The following is a 21,813-nucleotide window of genomic DNA, read 5'->3' as shown; positions in this document are numbered from 1 at the left end:
CCTTGGACTGTTGTGCACATTCGCACTCGTTTTCCTAATCACTCGTGTTACCCAATATGCTCCCTCCAACCCATTGTGTTTTGTCCAGGTGTTCCTTGTTGTCTCGTTCGTTTGTTTTTATTTACAGTAATCCCTCGCTACATAGCGGTTCATTTATCGCGCCTTCAGTACATCGCAGCATCCCCCCCAAAAACATCTAAACAAAAATTCTAAATTGAGGAATTATGGCACGAAAGTTGCCCACACGCCAGCAGAAGGAAAGGACTGCCCACACAATTGCAGTGCGTACACTTGTACCTTGTTATAAAAAAGTTTTTATTAACAATGCGTTCTAAAAACATATTTACAGTGTTATTATTGTACCTTGTTATAAAACAATTTTTATAATAAGAGTTCTAAACACATATTTACAGTATGTAAACTTGTACCTTGTTATAAAAAAGGTGTTATAATAATAAGAGTTCTAGAAACATATTTACAGTAGGTATACCTTAGCTACATCTACATATGTTAAGCGCACACACACACACACACACACACACACACACACACACACACACACACACACACACACACACACACACACACACACACACACACACACACACACACACACATACACCATTATTATTATATTATTTATCATATACATTATTTTCTGTATGTCATTTATACTGTTCATACAGTATTTTCATGTTTGAAACTATCACTTAATGTTCTAATGATAACATGCACTTATATGGTTTAATATGCATTTATTGATACACAAAAAATGTCTGTATGTTAAAAATGAGAGGGTTACACTACGAAGCGGATTTTCACCTATCGCGGGTCGTCTTGTAACCAATTACCCGCGATATACGAGGGATTACTGTAGTTGTACTTTTTAGTCCTTGTTGAGACATTGTGTGTCCCATTGTGTTTTGTTTATCAATGCATGTTCCCACCCATCTAAGCCATTTTCAGAATTTTTATTTTGTAACTCTGGCCCTTCTGCTTTTGGAACTCATGTCAGTATTTTGTTTTGCCTTTTTGTTTCCCTTTTATTCAACTACCCCTTACTGCATTCCTGGTTTGCTGCACTTGGGTCCTCAATCCTGCTGCAAACGTGGCAATAAACTTTCATTCGTTTTCATACTTTCTCATGGCCATCGCATGGCAACCAAAGTGATCTCTGCCTTTTTCAGAAAACATCATCAATCTGCTGACATAATTTATTTCGTACACAGAACCAGACACATTTATTGCAAACTTAACGACGCTATTTTAATCATGTCTTTTAGCATTTATTTCAGTCTAGAACATGACACCAGGCCAATATTACATGTGATGTGGAAGAATGCTTTCTATTATGGGCCTGTATGACAGAAGGGCATATCTATAAAGTTCTTATGAACCAAAAGTGTAATAATGTTACCATTAATAATAGAAAGACTTTGGTCACTGAAGTACCTTGAAAATGCTAAAAGTCCAAATGAATTTTAAAAATATAGAAAGTTTACAGATGCAAATCAGCATTGCTTTATATTTTTTTTATCATGTATAGAAATTATTATAAAAATCAAGCAAAATAAGCTTTTACTACCGTAATTTTCGGACTATAATTCGCTCTGGAGTATAAGTCGCACCATCCATAAAATACACAATAAAGTGAAAAAAAACATATAAGTTGCATCGGAGTATAAGTCGCAGTTTTGGGGCAAATTTATTTGTCAAAATCCAACACCAAAAACAGACAGGAACCAGCAACAACAGGCTAAACGATACAGTATGCTAATGTGACATATACACAAACAAGGAGCTGAGAACGGGCCTGACGTAACATTCAGAGTTATTCAAGTAAGTATTACATAAATAACACGTTTATCAAACCATCTGTGTCACTCCAATTCATTAAATCCATCGATCTTGCTTTATGTAAACAATGCCGCGTATGCGCCGCGCTGCTTACGTCGGACTCGTCGTGAGTTGCATTTCTAATTATATAATATAACGATATATAAAGTATATTTAAAATAACCATCATATTAAAACAATTTTATCAAACCATCTGTGTCATCCATCCATCCATCCATCCATCCATCCATCCATCTTCTTACGCTTATCCGGGGTTGGGTCACGGGGCAGCAGCTTTAGGAGGGACTCCCAGACCTCCCTCTCCCCAGCCACTTCATCCAGCTCATCCCGGTTGATCCCAAGGCGTTCCCAGGCCAGCCGAGAAACATAGTCTCTCCAGCGCGTCCTGGGTCGTCCCCAGGGTCTCCTACCGGTGGGACATGCCCGGAACACCTCCCCAGGGAGGCGTCCTGATGAGATGCTCGAGCCACCTCATCTGGCTCCTCTCAACGTGGAGGAGCAGCGGCTCTACTCCGAGTCTCTCCCGGATGACCGAGCTTCTCACTCTATCTCTGAGGGAGAGCCCGGACACCCTGCGGAGGAAACTCATTTCGGCCGCTTGTATCATGGATCTCGTTCTTTTGGTCACGACCCATAGCTCGTGACCATAGGTGAGGGCAGGAGCGTAGATTGCCCGGTAAATCGAGCGCTTTGCCATTTGGCTCAGCTCTCTCTTCACCACGACGGACTGGTACAGAGTCCGCATTACTGCCGACGCTGCACCGATCCGCCTGTCGATCTCGCGCTCCATCCTGCCCTCACTTGTGAACAAGACCCCAAGATACTTGAACTCCTCCACTTGGGGCAGGATCTCATCCCCGATCCGGAGAGGGCATTCCACCCTTTTCCGACCGAGGACCATGGACTCGGATTTGGAGGTGCTGACCTTCACCTGCGTGAAGCTGGCCCCCCCACACACGCAAAATTTAAGGAAAATAATCTGTTTCGTTTGTGCTTCGTTTGTGCTGGTTTGTGCAGCAAAAATTTTCGAGTTATAAAAGATTATTTTATAGGTCATCCAGAGTTCACCCAGCCCCCCCTTTTCCTCCAAATGGACCCAAAATGGTACCGTTCGTTTGTGCTTCGTTTGTGCTGGTTTGTGGAGCAAAAATTTTCGCTTGTGCTGGTCCGGTTTCGTAGATATTAAACATTTATTTTTATCGCGATGACGTCACCCAGCCCCCCTTTTCCTCCAAATGGACCCAAAATGGGACCGTTCGTTTGTGCTTCGTTTGTGCAGCAAAAATTTTCATTTGTGCTGCTCAGGTTTCGTAGATATTAGACCTTTATTTTTATCGCGATGATGTCACCCAGCCCCCCCTTTTCCTCCAAATGGACCCAAAATGGTACCGTTCGTTTGTCTTGGTTTGTGCAGCAAAAATTTTCGTTTGTGCTGCTTGTTTTTTTTAGTTATTACACATTTAATTTATAGCCATTTCGTCACCGTATGTCGTCGCGAATGTCAATCTCTTGGAATGCTCCTGATGCAAGACGAATACAAGGTAAATATGTTCATAGCCTTTTTTTTTCCTTTTTAGCTTACAGAAAACTTTCACTGCGAGAAATGGCTTTTAGTGCTTTTAGTACTTTTAGTGTTATCGTGCTCATTGATTAATTTCCTTGTTATCAATAAGCCTATATGATAATTTATTAAAATTACATCTGACGTGAAAAAGGTTCACCGCAACCTAAATTACCTGGTGAGTCTATTTCTGTTCCAAAACATTAATTAATGCAACAATTAATACATGTATGTGAATTTGATGACAGCGAGAAAAAGAAACTTGAAAACGTGAAAAAATAACTTTATTTTTCAAAGGGAACCTTATCAACACTTTTTTTTTTTTCAACAAATCCAACAATGCATCACCGCACTGTGTAGAACACAGCATGTGGGAAAATCTTAGTATTTACTGATGCTGCTTTCACTCCACTTCCCAGGTCATTATAGATCTCCCAGGCATATGCAGTCCTCCTGCAGTATGCCACATAATGCCCAAGAGAATCCTGGGTCGGTCCTGGCTTGGCTCAGAGTCTCCGAAGTCCATCAGTTTATTTGCCTGTGATGCTCGCCATACATGTGGTTCCATCCTGCCCTCACAAAGTTCCTTGGCTACCTGCTCACGCAACTGTCCAGATAGAAACCGCTTTGAGCTACCAGTGTGAAGGGAGTCAACACTGTTCTTAATGTTCTTGAAATCTTGAAACAGTTCAACATTATTGGGCTGTTAATTTCTGTCTCTCCGCCCGAATTAATGTTGAGAAGGCCATGGCACTCCTTGCAGTATCCCCTGATTTCAATATAATTATTTGAGACCGATGGATAGACCTTGGCTCTTTTAAAAACATATGTACAAGGAATTTTGACTGTTTCCATTTATGATGTGGGTCCAGGTACCAGGCTTCAAAATGGTATATTCTCTTTTTTGGGTTTGACAGTTCTTATCTTTGTATTCAGCCTTTTTCGGAATAAATTCCATCCACTTGTCAAAAGGAATATGAAGCTGAAATGACAGTTCAGGACCTGATTCCGAGCTTGCTTCACAGCTAGTTTCAGGATCAGGTTCATCATGACTGAATCCCAGAGCTGACCAGATATTGTGTCTGTTTGTTTTTACAAAGGTGTGCAGGGCTGGCCTGCAGATATCACTTTGCATGGTAATTAATTGGATCATACATGTGTAAGAATTGAGGAGTTATCAGGATGTAAAAAACAAGTGAAAAATTGTTAGAATAAAATACATGACAGGGGGTTAACGAAGATGCATGATTTTAATAATGAAAAATTGCAATGGCACAAACAAATGGTTAATCAACGATCTGTGGAGCAAGGATTTGACATCTCTCGAAAATAAATTCATATTTAATAAATGGCAAATTGAATTATTCACTGAGCGCAAACAAACATTTTTGGGGCACAAACAATCTGGGTCCATTCGTCTTGCATCAGAAGCATTCCAGAGATTGACATTGTTGACATTCGCGACGAAATACGGTGACGTCATCGCTATAAATGAAATGTGTCATAACTGAAAAACCATAGCATGGGGGGCTGGGTGACGTCATCGCGCTAAAATAATATCTACGAAACCGGAGCAGCACAAACGAAACTTTTTCCTGCACAAACCAGCACAAACGAAGCACAAACGAACTGTACCATTTTGGGTCCATTTGGAGAAAAAGGGGGGGCTGGGTGAACTCTGGATGACCTATAAAAGAATCTTTTATAACTCGAAAATCGTTGCTGCACAAACAAAAATTTTTGCTGCACAAACCAGCACAAACGAAGCACAAACAAAACAGACTATTTTCCTTAAATTTTGCGTGTGTGGGGGGGCCAGCTTCATGCAGGTCTGACCCTCATCCTGACCGCCGCACACTCGGCTGCGAACCGCTCCAGTGAGAGCTGGAGATCACGGACTGAAGAAGCCAACAGCACCACGTCATCTGCAAAAAGCAGTGACGCGATGCTGAGGTCCCCAAACCGGACCCCCTCAACGCCTCGGCTGCGCCTAGAAATTCTGTCCATAAAAATTATGAACAGAATTGGTGTCAAAGGGCACCCTTGGCGGAGTCCAACCCTCACTGAGAACAAATCCGACTTACAGCCGGAGGTGCGGACCAAACTCTGGCATCGGTGATACAGGGACCGAACCGCCCTTGTTGGCTCGGCACCCTGTACTCCCGAAGCACCCTCCAGAGAACCTCCCGAGGGACACGGTCGAACGCCTTCTCCAAGTCCACAAAACACATGTGGACTGGTTGGGCGAACTCCCATGCACCCTCGAGGATCCTGCCAAGGGTGTAGAGCTGGTCCCCTGTTCCACGGCCAGGACGAAAGCCACACTGCTCCTCCTGAATCTGAGGTTCGACCTCCCGACGGATCCTCCTCTCCAGCACCCCTGAATAGACCTTACCAGGGAGGCTGAGGAGTGTGATTCCCCTGTAATTGGAACACACCCTCCGGTCCCCCTTCTTAAAGAGGGGAACCACCACCCCAGTCTGCCAATCCAGAGGCACCGTCCCCGATGTCCACGCAATGCTGTAGAGGCGTGTCAGCCATGACAGCCCCACAACATCCAGAGCCTTTAAGAACTCCGGGTGGATCTCATCCACCCCCGGGGCCTTGCCACCGAGCAGTCTTTTAACTACCTCAGTGTCTTCGACATCCGAGATTGGAGTCCGCCTCAGAGTCCTCAGGCCCTGCTTCCACAGTGGAAGGCGTGTCGGTGGAATTGAGGAGGTCTTCGAAGTATTCCCCCCACCGACTCACGACATCCCGAGTCGAGGTCAGCAGCACACCATCTCCACTGTAAACAGTGTTGACCGTGCACTGCTTCCCCCTCCTGAGACGCCGGACAGTGGACCAGAATTTCCTCAAAGCCGTCCGGAAGTCATTCTCCATGGCCTCGCCAAACTCCTCCCACACCCGGGTTTTTGCCTCAGCAACCGCCGAAGCCGCGTTCCGCTTGGCCATCCGGTACCTGTCAGCTGCCTCCGGAGTCCCGCAGGCCAAAACGGCCCTATAGGACTCCTTCTTCAGCTTGACAGCATCCCTTACCGCCGGTGTCCACCAGCGGGTTCGGGGATTGCCGCCACGACAGGCACCAACAACCTTACGGCCACAGCTCCGGTCGGCTGCCTCAACAATGGAGGCGCGGAACATGGTCCACTCGGACTCAATGTCCCCCGCCTCACCCGGGACGTGGGAAAAGCTCTGCTGGAGGTGGGAGTTGAAGCTCTTCCTGACAGGGCATTCTGCCAGATGTTCCCAGCAGACCCTCACAGAGCGTCGGACCGGCATCTTCCCCCACCATCGGAGCCAACCCACCAATCAGGTGGTGATCAGTTGACAGCTCCGCCCCTCTCCTTACCCGAGTGTCCAAAACATGCGGCCGCAAATCCGATGACACGACTACAAGGTCGATCAACGAACTGCGGCCTAGGGTGTCCTGGTGCCAAGTGCACACATGGACACTCTTATGCTTGAACATGGTGTTCATTATAGAAAATCCATGTCGAGCACAGAAGTCCAACATTAGAACACCACTCGGGTTCAGATCGGGGGGGGCGTTCCTCCCAATCACGCCCTTCCAGGTCTCACTGTCATTGCCCACGTGAGCATTGAAGTCACCCAGTAGAACGATGAAGTCCCCAGGAGGAGCGCTCTCCAGCTCTTCCTCCAGGGACTCTAAGAAGGGTGGGTACTCTGAGCTGCCGTTCGGTGCATAGACACAAACAACAGTCAGGACCCGTCCCCCCACCCGGAGACGGAGGGAGGCTACCCTCTCGCTCACCGGGGTGAACCCCAATGTGCAGGCGCCCAGCCGGGGGGCAATAAGTATGCCAACATCTGCTCAACGCCTCTCACTGTGGGCAACTCCAGTGTGGAAGAGAGTCCAGCCCCTCTCGAGAGGGCTTGTACCAGAGCCCAAACTATGTGTGGAGGCAAGTCCGACTATGTCAAATCGGAACCTTTCTGCCTCACACACCAGCTCGGGCCCCTTTCCAGCCAGAGAGGTGACATTCCATGTCCCCAGAGCCAGCCTCTTCAGCCAGGGATCAGACCGCCAAGGTCCCCGCCTTTGGCCGCCGCCCAGCTCACTATGCACCTGACGCCTTTGGCCCCTCCTATAGGTGATGAGCCCATTGGAAGGGGGACCCACATTTTCTTTTCGGGCTATACCCCATGAGCGAAGGCCCGGCCACCAGGCGCTCGGCTTCGAGCCCCACCTCCGGGCCTGGCTCCAGAGAGGGGCCCCGGTGACCAGCGCATCTGTGTCACTCCAAATCCATCGATCAAATTCCTCGTTTTTTATGTCAACAACGCCGCACGTGCGCTGCAGAGATCTAGTATATAACTATATTGTAGCGTTAACAAAGTACCAGGAAAGACGTGGGTTTGGTAAACGGCTCTTTATTTAACAAAACAAGAGTTCAACGAGCCAACAACTACTGAACTTCCAGCCACGGAGATGAAAGAAAGCTCCGTAGAGTATGACCGGGCGTGCGTAAAAGCCATGTCCGAGCCCCATCCACCGTCCCCGGACAGCCACCCGGCCGAGCGCTGGCCCCCGACTTCCATTCACGGAGGTGAAAGAGAGCTCCCGTCGAGAAGGACCGGGCGTGCGTAAAAGCCATAATAGATTTTCAAACCTTCTGTGTCACTCCAAATTATTAAGTCAAGTTTATTTGTATAGCCCTAAATCACAAGCAGTCTCAAAGGGCTTCACATAGACAAACAATTGACAATTATTCTCAAAGCATCCCCTGATCTTGAGCTCCCAAAAGGGCAAGGAAAAACTCATAAAAACCCTACCAGGGGAAAAATGAGAAACCTTGAAAAGGGACCACAGATGGAAGGATCCCCCTTTCAGGATCACCAGGCTGCAATTAAATCCTTCAAACTCTTCGTCCTCCGTGTCACTTATAAAAAAAAAAAGCCGCTAATGATGCCGGTAGTACGTGGGGCCCTTTGTCATCTTCGTCGTCCCGTGATCAAATTCTTTGCCCTTTATGTAAACAATCGCCGCGCAGCACGGGTGATGTCACTTGCAGTTCAAATGACAGTAATCCCTTGCTACATCGCGGTTCGTTTATCGTGGTTTCACTACATCGCGGATTTTTGAATTTTGAAAATTTGTGAAAAAATCACAAGTCGCTCCTGAGTATAAGTCGCCCCCCTCCACCCAAACTATGACAAAAAACGCGATTTATAGTCCCAAAATTACGGTATATGTGAAATACAAATTTGCAAGTCAATTATACTCGAGTTTATCAAGTTTTAATATATGCTTTTATTAGTATGTGATAGTTTAAAAATATGTTTGCAACTTATTTCAAATTGAATCCTTCATACTTTCTGTTAAAGCTGTGCGATACCCGTAATCAATCGATACCAAGTACTTGTTCCCGTATCGTCAATACAAATACCAAGTACTTAGTTTTAAATTAGTTGTCCTTTTGAATTCCATGTCTTTTACAAATTAAACGTTCTCGTTGATTTCTTAATCGTGCCATAGTATCTTCATCGGAAACATACCTGGATTGTTGTTTTAGTTGAAACGTACACAGTAATAGTAGTAATTTGCATATTCATTGTCTGCCTCACTTAAATTCCTTTCGTCCATACACCTTCTCCAAGCTTGTTTTTATTTGATTTGTTCTATCAGGTGGTCAGAACCAACCATAGCAATGGTAAATAAGGCTCCAATGCTGCTCTCATTGGAAGACGAGAGTTCAGTAAGCCGGGGTCAGAAGAGACTCGTCTGAGCTCTAACTGCCTTTAAGAAATGAATTCCGAAGGAATCAATTTCATCTTTTTAGGACGCCAATCCCTCTAAAGTCATCCCGAGGCTCGTGCTGAGTGACGAGACGCGGTGTCAGAATGTGTCAACGGCTCTCTCTGCCTGTAGATCAATTGCACTTGTAAAATCTCGCATAAATGAAGCTGTCTTTGTTAAGACCGTGAGGAACTATTGAGTGAGTTAACTATTTCGAACCAGAACTGACAATTCCTAATGTCAAATATAAAAACTGTCTTCACTTTAAAATGAACTGAACGGTTTACAGTATGACTATGGAAGAGAAACAAAAGAGATTTAGAGCTCTAAACATCAAAATAATCATTAATTGAAATTAAATGATTATAAAGTAGAAATGTAATGAATAATTAAGAAAAAGTATTACAATTCTCAATTGTTAGAACAAACAGTAATTCCACTCACCAATCTCAATAAGGCAAAATTATTCAGTATCAAAGTTCTCTCGATTGTAAAACTCAAAAAGAGGGAAACGAGACAAAAGGTATAAAATGGTAATTGGTGGAATAAGTCGAGGGATCAATTCGCCTTGTTCCAAAAATCTGAATTTTATTTAAAAAGATAGGTCGGCTTGAGGAGAAAGCCAACGCCCTAATATGGCGTTTCCCTCTTGCTGCCACAGGAGCGGCATCCCCTCGCCTATCTCGAAGCTTAAACTTTGACAAAGTCATATTTGAAGACGCTAGAAATACATCTTAGTCTAAACGGCGTTCTTTGCTCGCGGGCAGCATGAAGTGACAAAACACTGACGAGGAAGAGCCCTGCTCTGTGTCAGGACGACCTTTTTATACCCCGTTCTGCACATGGGTCCTATGCCAGCTAGGTCACGTACCGGTGCTTTCCCATTAGGTCCTATACCTACGTTTTTCCATGACTGATTCTAAAATAGACTGCAGCGCCATCATCATCAGCCTCGAGGTGACCTCCGGGTCAGGCTCATGCGTCATCGCAGTCTACCAGCCTGGTCATCCTGGAAGAGGGATCCTCCCATCTGTGGTCTCTTAAGGTTTCTCATTTCCCCCAGTAGGAGTTTTTCCTTGCCCTCCTGGGAGTTTAAGATCAGGGGATGTTTGAGAATAATTGTCAATTTTCGCACATGTCCTGAACAGTCACCTAAATGTTGAACAGAGGCTGAGATCTACCGGAGTCAAATTCCTTGTTTGGCATGCCCAAACATGGCCAATAAACTTCTTGAATCTTGAAATAGTATCACTACTAACCCTTGTTGTCTTTGCTCAGTTTAATACATTCATGTGTAAAATGGAACATCAATGTTAAATACATGTTAAATATTGATTAAACATTGCAACAACAATAAAACATGTTTTCACAATAGTCAACTTAACACAGTCATAAACGATTATGGGTACTTCTAACTTTAACATATATGTAATGATATTGCTCAAACTGTTACAGATTATGTTATGGCGAAGCAAAGTACCAAAAATAGTAATCCAAAATTGTGTGTTGCTATGTGTAATTCAGAACAGGTCATCTTCCTCAAGTCACTAACAATTTAACTTTGTTAGTGACTAGAGGAATCTCTAGTTCCCATCAGATCACCCCTATGTCAAGCTTTATCACCATCTGGTGAAATTTGGAACTACTGAACGAAAACTAAAACTAAACTTGGAACTAAAAAGATAAACCCTCGGCCCACTGATAACATGGTGTAGAGGGCGCCCAGACCATCGAGCATATCCTCCAAGAATGTGAATCAGAACACCCTAGAATGGTAGGCTGTTTGGTGTGACAAGCTTTGATGATGATGAGCAGCAATGGCGTCTGAGGCGGACCTTTTGGGCCGGTAGGCAAACTGCAGGGGGTCCAGGTAGTCTGGTATGCTGCTCTGGATGTGGGCCAGCACCCTTCTCTCAAAGCACTTCATGAGTATTGGGGTGAGTGCTACTGGCCTGTAGTCATTCAGGCAGGTGGATAGGCTTTTTTGGGGAAGGGGACGATGGTTGTAGATTTGAAACAGGTGGGGATGATGCTCCTGCTGAGGAAAAGGTTGAAGATGGAGGTGAGAACATCTGTCAGCTCGTCGGCGCATGCTCTGAGGGCCCGCCCAGGGATGTTCTCTGGTCCTGCTGCTTTGCGGGGATTGATCTTCCTTTGACAACAGCTAGCTGGTAGAAAAGCTCAAACAAAGAATAATTTTACTCTTAACCTGAAATGTCTGTCTATTTACGCAATAATTATTTGAAAATAATTGAAATCCTAGAAACAAATGTAAATGATCGATACTCGAGGTTTGGTATCAATGGAGTACTGATACTCACATTACTATTGGTTCTATCAATACTTGAATCGGTCTGCATTTAATCATCTAAATAGGATTTCAAATACAGAAGATGTGTTACAAATAGCCGCTGATCGTGTATGCATACGCGCCAGACTTGTGTGCGAGAAGCAAGGGATTGGTTCCCACTCAGTGACGGTGTGGATTACGGGACAGCTGCAAGACGACCATTGAAGCCATTCACGGCCTGATGTCTCAAGTCATTAAGGACAAACTCTTCAATCAAATCAACATGCTACTGGCTGGCGTCCAGTTCAGGGTTTAATCCACCTTTTGCCCACAGTAAACTGTGACCCTTGTGAGGATAAACAGTTCAGATGATAAATGAATGAATGTTGAATATTGGTAGGAAACTAAAGCAGACTTGTACGTATGCACTTGTACTTGTATGAATGCACGTACGCCTCACTGTTCAGAGGTGCAATGTTCAATTCCGACTCTGGCCTTCCTATGTGGAGTTTGCAAGTTCTCCCTGTGCCTGCATGGGTTCCTTTTGGGTGCTCCACCTTCCTCCGACATTCAAAAAACACAGATTTGGTCAATCTTGGTAAAATAATCCTTACTTTGAGTTAATTGCCCCTTGAAAAAAAAAAGAGTCATTATGTCTGTGAGGCAGCTGTTTCCCCTCCATTTCTGAAAAAGATTGATTGGTGCAGCACATACATGGAGGCATGGCCGTGTGAGTGAAGAACAGGTGAAAGTGTCTGCAGTTTTAAATTACACCATTGAACATCGAGGCACAGAGGCAAAATGCAGATCGTAATTAGTGGAGCTCAGAGGCTGAGGGTGGAGTTCCAACTTCCCACTAACCCTCCACCTCAGTATTAGGCTGAACAAGTGCCTGTGTTCCATATGCTTCAGGAACACATGGCAAGAATCTGGGCACAGTCAACTATAACCAGGTTGAAAGATGGTGATGACCTCGAGCAGTACTGCATCACCTTTGAGCGTCTACCAATGGCCAAAGATGGATTGGGCAATGAAGTTGATTCCGTATTTCACTGGAAAGGCCCGTGTAGCCTGTGAAGCAATGGCCTATGAAGAGTCCTGTAACTACAGAATGTGAAGGAAGCTATTTAAGCAAAATACAACGTCAATTAAATTATGTATGGTCAGCAGTTCCCTGAGCCTAATATTGAGCTCGGAGAGGCGCCAAGGGAATTCAACAATTGTCTTAAAAATTAAAACCAGAAATGGATGCAGCCAGAGAATAAGTCAAAAGAGCAAGTAGGTCAAGTGTTCATTTTAGAGCAGTTCTTCCGTTCACTGTCACAGGAGCTGAGGGTCTGGGTTAAACAGCGCAACCCAACCTCTGGACATGAAACAGCAGAGTTTTTGGAGAACTTCCTTTTCGTGAAATGAGGATCAAAGACCTTTCACTAAGACCCCCACTCCAAGGGCAGCGCATCACTAGGCAGGTCTGTGGTCTAGGTCAGGTGGGAGGGGCAACTAAGCCTAAAGAGGAAAATGTCACCGTTAACCATATTAAACCTTCCACCATTGGCATGTTGGACAGGTAGGGTCATCATATTCTGCAGAAGAACATGACGGATCTTCTAAGATGGTTTATAAAACGCAACCGACCATATCACGTACACACGACGCATCGGAACTGGTGAGCTGGTCTGTCCCGATGGTACCTCATTGCCAGGATACATTCAAGATGTATGGAGCAAGTGCCATGCCTTGTGCCTTGGGGTGCATAGAAGACGTGGAGGACGTATACATTTTTCATTCCTCATCGTCTGACCCTCACGGTACTGCAAGTGTACCCGAAAGCTTAGAAAATAGGGTCTGGTTCCCTCAGCAACAAGGACATTCTGGCCCTCTTAAAAAGATGAAGGCCGACAACAGAGGGCAGAGAATTAATGACCACACTTTGTCTGGTAATGCCTGAATTGAAAAAAATATATATCTACAACAGTGTGAGGCGGGCATGGACGAGGACAATTAAACTGTGCCTTCTGAGATCACATCTCAGGAAACTGAGCTGCACCTCGCATGGGAAAGTCCTCTGTGGAAATTGAAAGAAAACATCTGTGTTGGGGTCTGGTGACCATCCTGTATTGGCTGTTAAAAACACAGAGACATTGCAACTATTTTATTTTACCAATTACACATTTAAAATAAATGCAATAATATTTGAATAAACAGTTTTTACTCATCTATAATTTCAAATCATAATTCATAAGGTTGTTGTGTAGCCAATAGCTAATACTAGATGCTTTTGTTTAATTTCATGCTTTCATTGTTTTTCTGTAGCAAACTGAAAAAACTGCTACGTAAGAAAAAGTCTGAGATGGACCCAAAGCAACAAGAAGAGCTGACCAAGACCTTGCAGCAACACGAGAAGGACCATTTCCTCCTTCCTTTTGTTGGTCTTAGCCCAGAGTACATGGAAATGAGTAAGTTGATTTTTAATGTTGTTTTGGTTGCACAACAAAACATTGTAATAGGGTCACCAAAGGATTTAAAGTAAAGTTAAAAGAAAAAATAATCTAACCAGTATAGGTTTTGCCATTTCACTATGTATCATGTGTCAAAGATCGTATTAGTTTCTCGAGAAACCGATGCCTGACAACTGTTTTACATGATTCCAGCAGGGGTGCCCAAACTTGGTCCTAGACGGCGCTGTCCTGCCTGTTTCAGGAAGCATCGTTATCAAGCTTCTTCAGAACCTGCTGGTGAACTGATCATTTGAATCAAAAGTGTTGCAGTCTGGAGTCATGGAAAACAGGCAGAACAGCGGCCCTCTTGGACCAGAGTTGGACATACCTGAGCTACAGTAATGAATATTCTTATGTTTATAAAACTTTTCTGTAATTTGACAACAAAGATTGTTTTGTGTTTCTGTAGTTATCCAGTTTGGGATGGTGACTCTTTTTGTGGCCTCATTTCCTCTGGCCCCACTCTTCGCTCTTCTGAATAATGTCATTGAGATACGTCTGGATGCCAAAAAGTTTGTTATGGAACTCCAAAGGCCGATTGCAGTCAGAGCCAAAGACATCGGTGGGTGTTCTTCCCAAGACAGTAACATTAATAAACACGAAAAGGTAGAAAAACACAAGGCCTTATTCATCAGAAAATGTTTCATCTTTTTAAAATGTTTTTAAATGGCATTCACACCTGTGTTTATGAACCTAAATGAAAATGCATCTCAGCTGATTCTACCTAATCCAATGAAGGTTTGAGTGGTGGTATGGTGCAGGACTATGATTGCGTATTCCTAAAATGAAGACACAGTAATTGTATGACCGGTGTATGGTGGTCGACTGGTGAGCACGTCCGCATTACATTCCAGCCTTCTTGTGCATGTTTTCCCCGTGTTTTCTCTGTTTCCTCTGGATATTCTGATTTCCTCCCACATTCAGGTGTCCTTGGGCAAGACACCTCCCACACCTTGCCTCCAGTGCCACTCACACTGGTGTATGCCTGGATATGAATGATTTGAGGGGCCGTAGGCACACACTGGCAGCCTTGGTTCTGTCAACCTGCCCCAGAGCCGGTTCAGACCTCCAAGGGGCCCTACGCAAAAATATGTCAAGCTCCCCCCAAAGAAAGACCACAATCAAAATTTGACTCACTATAATTTTTTTTTTTTTTTTATTAAAAACATTAACAATTACTCAGTTATATAAACAGTTGCTCTACCAACTGGATTCCTTGGCGGATCAGTAACAGCATCTACACAAGTGTAAAAATACAAAAGGTTAGTACAGACATGGATCAAGGAGAGGACTCGGATGCAGTGTGACCAAAAAAAAAAAGGAATTTATTCTAACAGGTTGGAGTCAGCAAAAAAACAAAAGTGCCTCCAAAGAGGGAAAACGAGGTGGCAAAAAACAAAAAATTAAATACACAGAGCTTAGGCATGATGACAAAGGTTTCTTCATTAACTAGGTTCTCAAAAAGGTCTCTTTAACTGACATGATCGCTGGTGCTCTGGACGGGACAAGACGCACTGGCACAAAACAAGGGGAAGACTGACTAAATACACACAGAAGGATAAGGGCACAGGTGCAGACAATTAGGATTAAGGACACAGGTGCACACAATTAGGATCAGGGAAGACAAGCAGACTGACGCACAGAGGAAGCACCCACAAACTGAAACGAGAGGAGAGTTATTTATCAAAATAAAACAGAAAGTGACAATATGACAAAAAAGACAAGACAACAATGACCCACAAAACATAACGGCATGACATAACTCTCCCCCCCCCCCCACTCGGGCCGGATCCCAGATGGACCAGAAGCATCAGGATGAGCCGCATAAAAATCACTAAACAGTTCAGGGCCCAAGGAAAAACTCTGGTCCATAACCCTCCGAGTCCACCAGGAATTGCCAGGCCCAACCCCTCCTGCGCACCGCCAATAGCTTCTTGACTGTGTAGGCCTGCCCCACCTCCACCGTTCGAGGAGCCGGAGGCGGCACGGGGTCTGGTACCATCCCACTATCCTTGGCTGGTTTGACCTTCCTGATATGAAAGGTGGGGTGAACAGAAAGGGATCTGGGGAGGTGAAGACGCACAGCGGCTGGGTTGACGACCTTGGAGATCGGAAACGGACCAACAAAATGGGGTGCCAACTTTCTGGATTCCACCTGGAGGGGAAGGTCTTTTGTAGACAGCCAGACTCGTTGGCCCTGCCAGTAGGACAGGTGCCGGTCGCCGCCTGCGGTCGGCCATCCTCTTGACCCTGTCCCCTTGGCGGATCAGAGTGGCCCGTGCCGCCGACCAAATGCGACGACAGCGTCGCACCAAGGCGCGTGCGAAGGGAACGGACACCTCCTGCTCATTGTCAGGGAAGACCGGGGACTGGTAACCAAACACGCACATGAAGGGAGACATCCCGGTAGCAGTGGTAGGCAGGGAATTGTGGGCGTACTCCACCCACGTGAGATTCTTGCTCCATGATGAGGGGTTTTGGGCCACCAGGCAACAGAGACCGGTTTCCAGCTGCTGATTTATGTGCTCCGTCAGGCCGTTCGCCTCCGGGAGATAAACCCGAAGTGAGGCTCACAGTAGCCCCAATGAGTTTGCAAAACTCCTTACCAAACCTAGATATAAATTGGGGACCCCTATCAGAAACGATATCCCGTGGGAATCTGAATTTTTTAAATCTTATTCATCATGACCTCCGCCGTTCGCTTGGCCGAAGGTAACTTGGGCAGGGCGATGAAATGAGCCATCTTGGAAAATCTGTCTACCATGGTTAAAATAGTCGTTTTACCCTCAGACGTAGGAAGCCCTGTGACAAAGTCCATTGAGATCTCGGCCCACGGTCGAGAAGGAATGGGGAGGGGATGCAGCAGACCCACGGTCACCGTGGGAGTTCTTGTTCCTAGCACAGACGGAGCAGGCTCCAATGTATTCCCTAACATCTGCCTCCATCGATGGTTACCAGAATCGCTGCCAAACCACATACAGGGTTCTTCGCACGCCTGGATGACAGGCGAGCCGTGAGGTGTGTTCCCAGTGGACAACCTGGGGGCGCAGCCTTGTGGGAACCAATAGTCTGTTCCCTGGACATCCCCTAGGGGGTGGTTTGTTGCCATTGGCTTGCTTCACCAGGTCTTCTATAAGCCAGGTAACTGCTCCCACCACACAATGAGATGGGAGAATGGGTTCTGGTTCCGTGGCCACAGGATCCGGACTGAACATGCGTGATAGTGCGTTGGGTTTGGTGTTTTTGCCCCCTGGTCTTTGAGACAAAGTGAAATTGAATCGATTAAAAAACAGGGACCAACGAGCCTGGCGTGAATTCAGTCTTTTAGCCTTCTTGATGTACTGTAGATTTTTGTGATCAGTCCAAACCACGAAAGGTTGCTGTGCTCCCTCCAGCTAGTGTCTCCATTATTCCAGAGCCAGTTTGACCGTCAACAACTCCCGATCCCCCACATCGTAGTTCCGCTCTGCGGACGTCAGCCGTCGGAACAGGAACGCGCACGGATGGAGCTTGTTGTCGGTCTGGCCCCGATTCCCTGGTTGGAGGCGTCAACCACCACGAACTGGCGGGATGGGTCGGGTAGCGTGAGGATGGGAGCGGAGCTGAAGCGCCTTTTCAGCCCCTGGAAGGCCGCCTCCACTTTCGCCATCCAACAAAACGGAACCTTAGGAGATGTTAGAGCATGCAGTGGCGCCGCTGTGGCGCTGAAGCCTCTGACGAACCACCTATAAAAGTTAGCAAAGCCGAGGAATTGCTGCACTTTTTTGCGGCTATCGGGTGTAGGCCATTTAGTCACCACGCTTACTTTGTCCATCTGCACTTTGCCCGGGGCTATGATGAAGCCAAGAAATAAAATACAGTATTGGCGTGGAACTCACTCTTTTCGGCTTTGACATAAAGTTGGTGATCAAGGAGGTATTGCAATACCATCTTAACATGAGATTTATGAGTCTCCAACTCCGGTGAATAGATAAGAATGTCGTCCAAATATACATAAAACGATCCAAAAAGTATCTCAGTACATAATTAATCATGGCCTGGAATACAGCGGGTACATTGGTGAGGCCAAACGGCATCACTAAGTATTCAAAGTGTCCTCTGGGATATTCATCCCCCTCCCGGATGCGCACTAGGTGGTACGCGTTGCGCAAATCTAGCTTGGTGAACATCCGAGTTTGTTGCAGTTGATCAAATACGGTTGTCATGAGTGGAAGGGGGTACCGGTTCTTAATCGTGATTTGATTGAGTCGACTATAGTCTGTGCAGGGGCGTAGGGTACTGTCTTTCTTGCCCACAAAAAAGAATCCGGCCCCTGCAGCGGACGATGACGGTCTAATTAAACCTGTTTTAAGAGACACGTCAATATAATCAGTCAGGGCCTGTTTTTCGGGTGCCGAAAGGAACAAAGGCGTCCCTTGGGTATAATAGAGCCGGGCAGGAGCTCAATAGTGCAATCGTACGGACGGTGGGGGCGGTAGAAAGGTAGCCTTCACTTTACTGAATACCTCTGCAAGTTGGTGATAGCACTCGGGTACTCCGGTCAGACCTGGGGTTTCTGGGTCTTGGGCGGAGGAAGTAGAAACAGGGTCAGGACCACATTTAGAGTCAATTGGGGAGTTCGATTCGAGACATGAAACTTGACAAAGGGGTCCCCATCCCCTTATCTCTCCGGATTCTCAGTCTATGGTTGGGTTGTGACGTTTTAGCCATGGATATCTGAGGATAAGAGGGTTAATAGGGGACGGTTACGACATGCAATCTTAATTTCTCATGATGGTTGCCAAAAGACAGAGAGATGGGTTCGGTTACGTGAGTAATATCAAAAAGCGCTTTTCCATTGAGCGCCTTGGCTTTCACTGTTGTGTCTAAAAGTTCAGTCTTGACCCCTAATCTTCGAGCAAATGACCAGTCGACCAAACTCTCATCTGCCCCGGAGTCTATTAGCACCCCAAGTTCAGTATCTTTTCCTAAGCAAGTAATTGTGCCGATGGGTAGGCCCCAAACCTTCTGATTGGTGGCAGAAAAAGTACTCACCATCAGGCCTTTCCTCACCGGGCAGGAGGGGAGGATATGTCCTTGTGCACCGCAATAATAGCATCTACCCTCCTGGCGTTGGCGCTGCCTTTCCTCCTCGGTCAACGTAGCTCTGCCCAACTGCATGGGTTCAATCCCAGGGGACAGCGGAGCCAGGTTCGGCGTGAGATGGTACGCCTCGAGGGGCGAAGACCCGGCCACTGATGTGGGGGAGAACACGGGTGTGTTCCTGCATGCGAGCTGCTTCTTCCATTCCTGTAGTCGATTGTCCGTGCAAATAGCTAGGGCGATGAGAGCGTCGAGGTCGGTGGGGAGGTCGAGGGGGCTGAGTTGATCTTGGATGGGACCCGAAAGGCCCCTAAGAAAGATGTCATACAGGGCCGTAGGGTTCCACCCACATTCCGCGGCCAGAGTGTGGAAGCGGATCGCGTAGTCCCCGACAGACTCCCGACCCTGGGTCAGTCGACATAGCTCCCGAGACTTCTCTCGGTCTGAGGAGATTGGATCAAACACCATACGCAGGGCCTCGATGAAGGCGAGGAGGGAATGACACGTGGCAGAATCCCTAGCCCATTCGGCGGTCGCCCATGTGCAGGCCCTTCCCATTAGGTAGGAGACCATAAAGGGCACCCGGGAGCCTTCCGTGGGGAATTCGCCTGGGGACTGCTCAAACTGCATTTTTCACTCGGTGATGAAGGCTTTACTCAGCCCGGATTCCCCGAAGTAGCGTTCCGGAGGAGCCAGTCTGGCGCCCACGGCAGTTGGGGCACCCAAGGCAATGGGAGCGATTGCAGGACAGGCCGCAGGGGAGGCAGCTGGTGGACTGGGCGTCGCCGCTGATCCCGTGGTCAGAAGCGAGAGAACTTTCTGCATCTGCTTGCTCAGCAGTCCCACCTAGGCGGCCACCACCCCTCAGAATTCTTCCTGGCTCTTTGCGAGCCCTGGGACACCAAGACCCAGAGCCTCCACTTGCTCTGAGTGTTGGGCGAGCCGCGACGCCTGGGAGAGTACTGCGGCCGTCAGCTGCTCCGACTTTGCCGAGTCCATGACTGGCCAGTGCGTACTGTCAGACTTGAATCAAGGAGAGGACTCGGATGCAGAGTGACAACAACAAAAAAAGGAATTTATTCTCACAGGCTGGAGTCAACAAAAAAAACAAAAGCGCCTCCAAAGACGGAAAACGAGGTGGCAAAAAACAAAAACTGAAATACACAGAGCTTAGGCTTGACGACAAAGGTTTCTTCATTAACTAGGTTCTCAAAAAGACGTCATCGCTGGTGCTCTGGACGGGACAAGACGCACTGGCACAAGACAAGGGGAAGACTCTGACTAAATACACACAAAAGGGTAAGGGCACAGGTGCAGACAATTAGGATCAGGGAAGACAAGCAGACTGACACACAGAGGAAGGACCCATGAGGAGAGTTACTTAGCAACAAACAAGAGGAGAGTTACTTATCAAAATAATACAGGAAGTGACAATACGACAAAAAAGACAAGACAACAATGACCCACAAAACATGACACAAACTACGGCCCGCAGGCCACATCTGGCCTACAGGGCCGTTTAATCCGGCCCACCAAACCTGAATAAATTGTATTATTTAAACATTCTTTTGTCATTTTCCCTGCAATGACTGCGTTTCCCCAGTTAATGGGGAAACGCCCGCCTGCACGTTTACTCCCGGAAGCTGTGTCAGAAAGCTCAGTGCACACTCACAAGTGCGTGTACGTACTCAGTAGTATGGACCCGGCGCACTCCGCGCTCTATTTCTATCAGTGCCGAATTTCGAGTGTGGGCTATGACTTCAGCATTCTCGTAATTCGCGCGCTGAGCTTTTAGATACAGTTTTACGGTAAAGCCACCCACAAACCTTCCCCTGGAATCCTTCCATTAAAATGAGTGGGCCGAGGAAAAGAAAGACGGACACTGAGTGTCAAGTGTTTAAAAAAAGAGTGGACAATTTGGCTCGACCGACGTGTATGAGCAGACGTTCAACCACGTGAACATTAACAAAGCCCCGTCACAGATCTCGGTTAACGGACATCTCGGCTCTATCCTAAGAATTGCCACAACAAATTTTACTCCAGACTATGATGCACTCGGAAAAAATGGGAGACCAACAACACTGTTCCCACTGAAAATGAAGGAGAGTTTCTCTAATTTGTTGTAAAAAAAAATTGCTTTTTGAAAATAATTTGCACAAATAGCAGTGATTGAAACTAGCAGGCATTCACAATTTCAAACAAAGCAGAATGCTCAAGGACATTGATGCACCACCCGTTTGCAACTAATCTTAACTTTTAAAGAGTTTAAGGCCAACTTTAAGGAAGTGTTTCCTGTTTCCTCACCTCTCAGGTGTTTGTGAGTTAAAGCTCTCCTCTGATTTCAGATATCCGTCACCATGTTGCCATTTTGATTTCTTTATTACTTTATTTAGATGTATTCTTTCACTCAATAGCCAAGATGATGTATTTGGTCAGAATGTTTGCTGTTTTATGCGATTTTGCCTCATAAGATAAACATCTTTCATAATTCTGGCCTGCAGCCGCTGAAGTGATGCAAACTGTTGTAGGTCTGCATACTCTTGCCACATGAGGCCGGGAATGTCGTGGATCGGGAGGAACACAGGACCTACTGCACCTCCGTAGGGTCTGACCATGGGTGCAAGGATTTCCTCCCGATACCTAATGGCAGTCAGACTGCCATTCTCTATCCTTTAGAGGTCTGTTCGTCCCTCCATGGAAATGCCTCCCTAGACCATCACTGACCCACCAAACCGGTCATACCGAATGATGTTGCAGGCAGCAT

The 21,813-nt window shown here is 46.2% G+C and overlaps 1 protein-coding gene across 4 annotated transcripts in view; it reads left to right on the top strand.

Moving 5' to 3' along the window:
* Positions 1-21,813, top strand: part of ano1a (anoctamin 1, calcium activated chloride channel a) — a 140,156-nt gene that overhangs the window by 97,668 nt on the left and 20,675 nt on the right. For all 4 annotated transcript variants that reach the window (XM_085906811.1, XM_085906813.1, XM_085906812.1 and 1 more), the window contains 2 exons: positions 13,783-13,925; positions 14,377-14,529. In XM_085906811.1, the coding sequence (XP_085762937.1) occupies positions 13,783-13,925; positions 14,377-14,529 (296 nt within the window). The remainder of the gene's footprint in view (positions 1-13,782; positions 13,926-14,376; positions 14,530-21,813) is intronic.

Source organism: Syngnathus leptorhynchus, chromosome 3, assembly GCF_054491065.1.
Source record: "Syngnathus leptorhynchus isolate UIUO chromosome 3, UIUO_Slep, whole genome shotgun sequence".
Taxonomy (NCBI): Eukaryota; Metazoa; Chordata; class Actinopteri; order Syngnathiformes; family Syngnathidae; genus Syngnathus; species Syngnathus leptorhynchus.
This window is presented reverse-complemented; position numbering and strand designations above follow the sequence as displayed.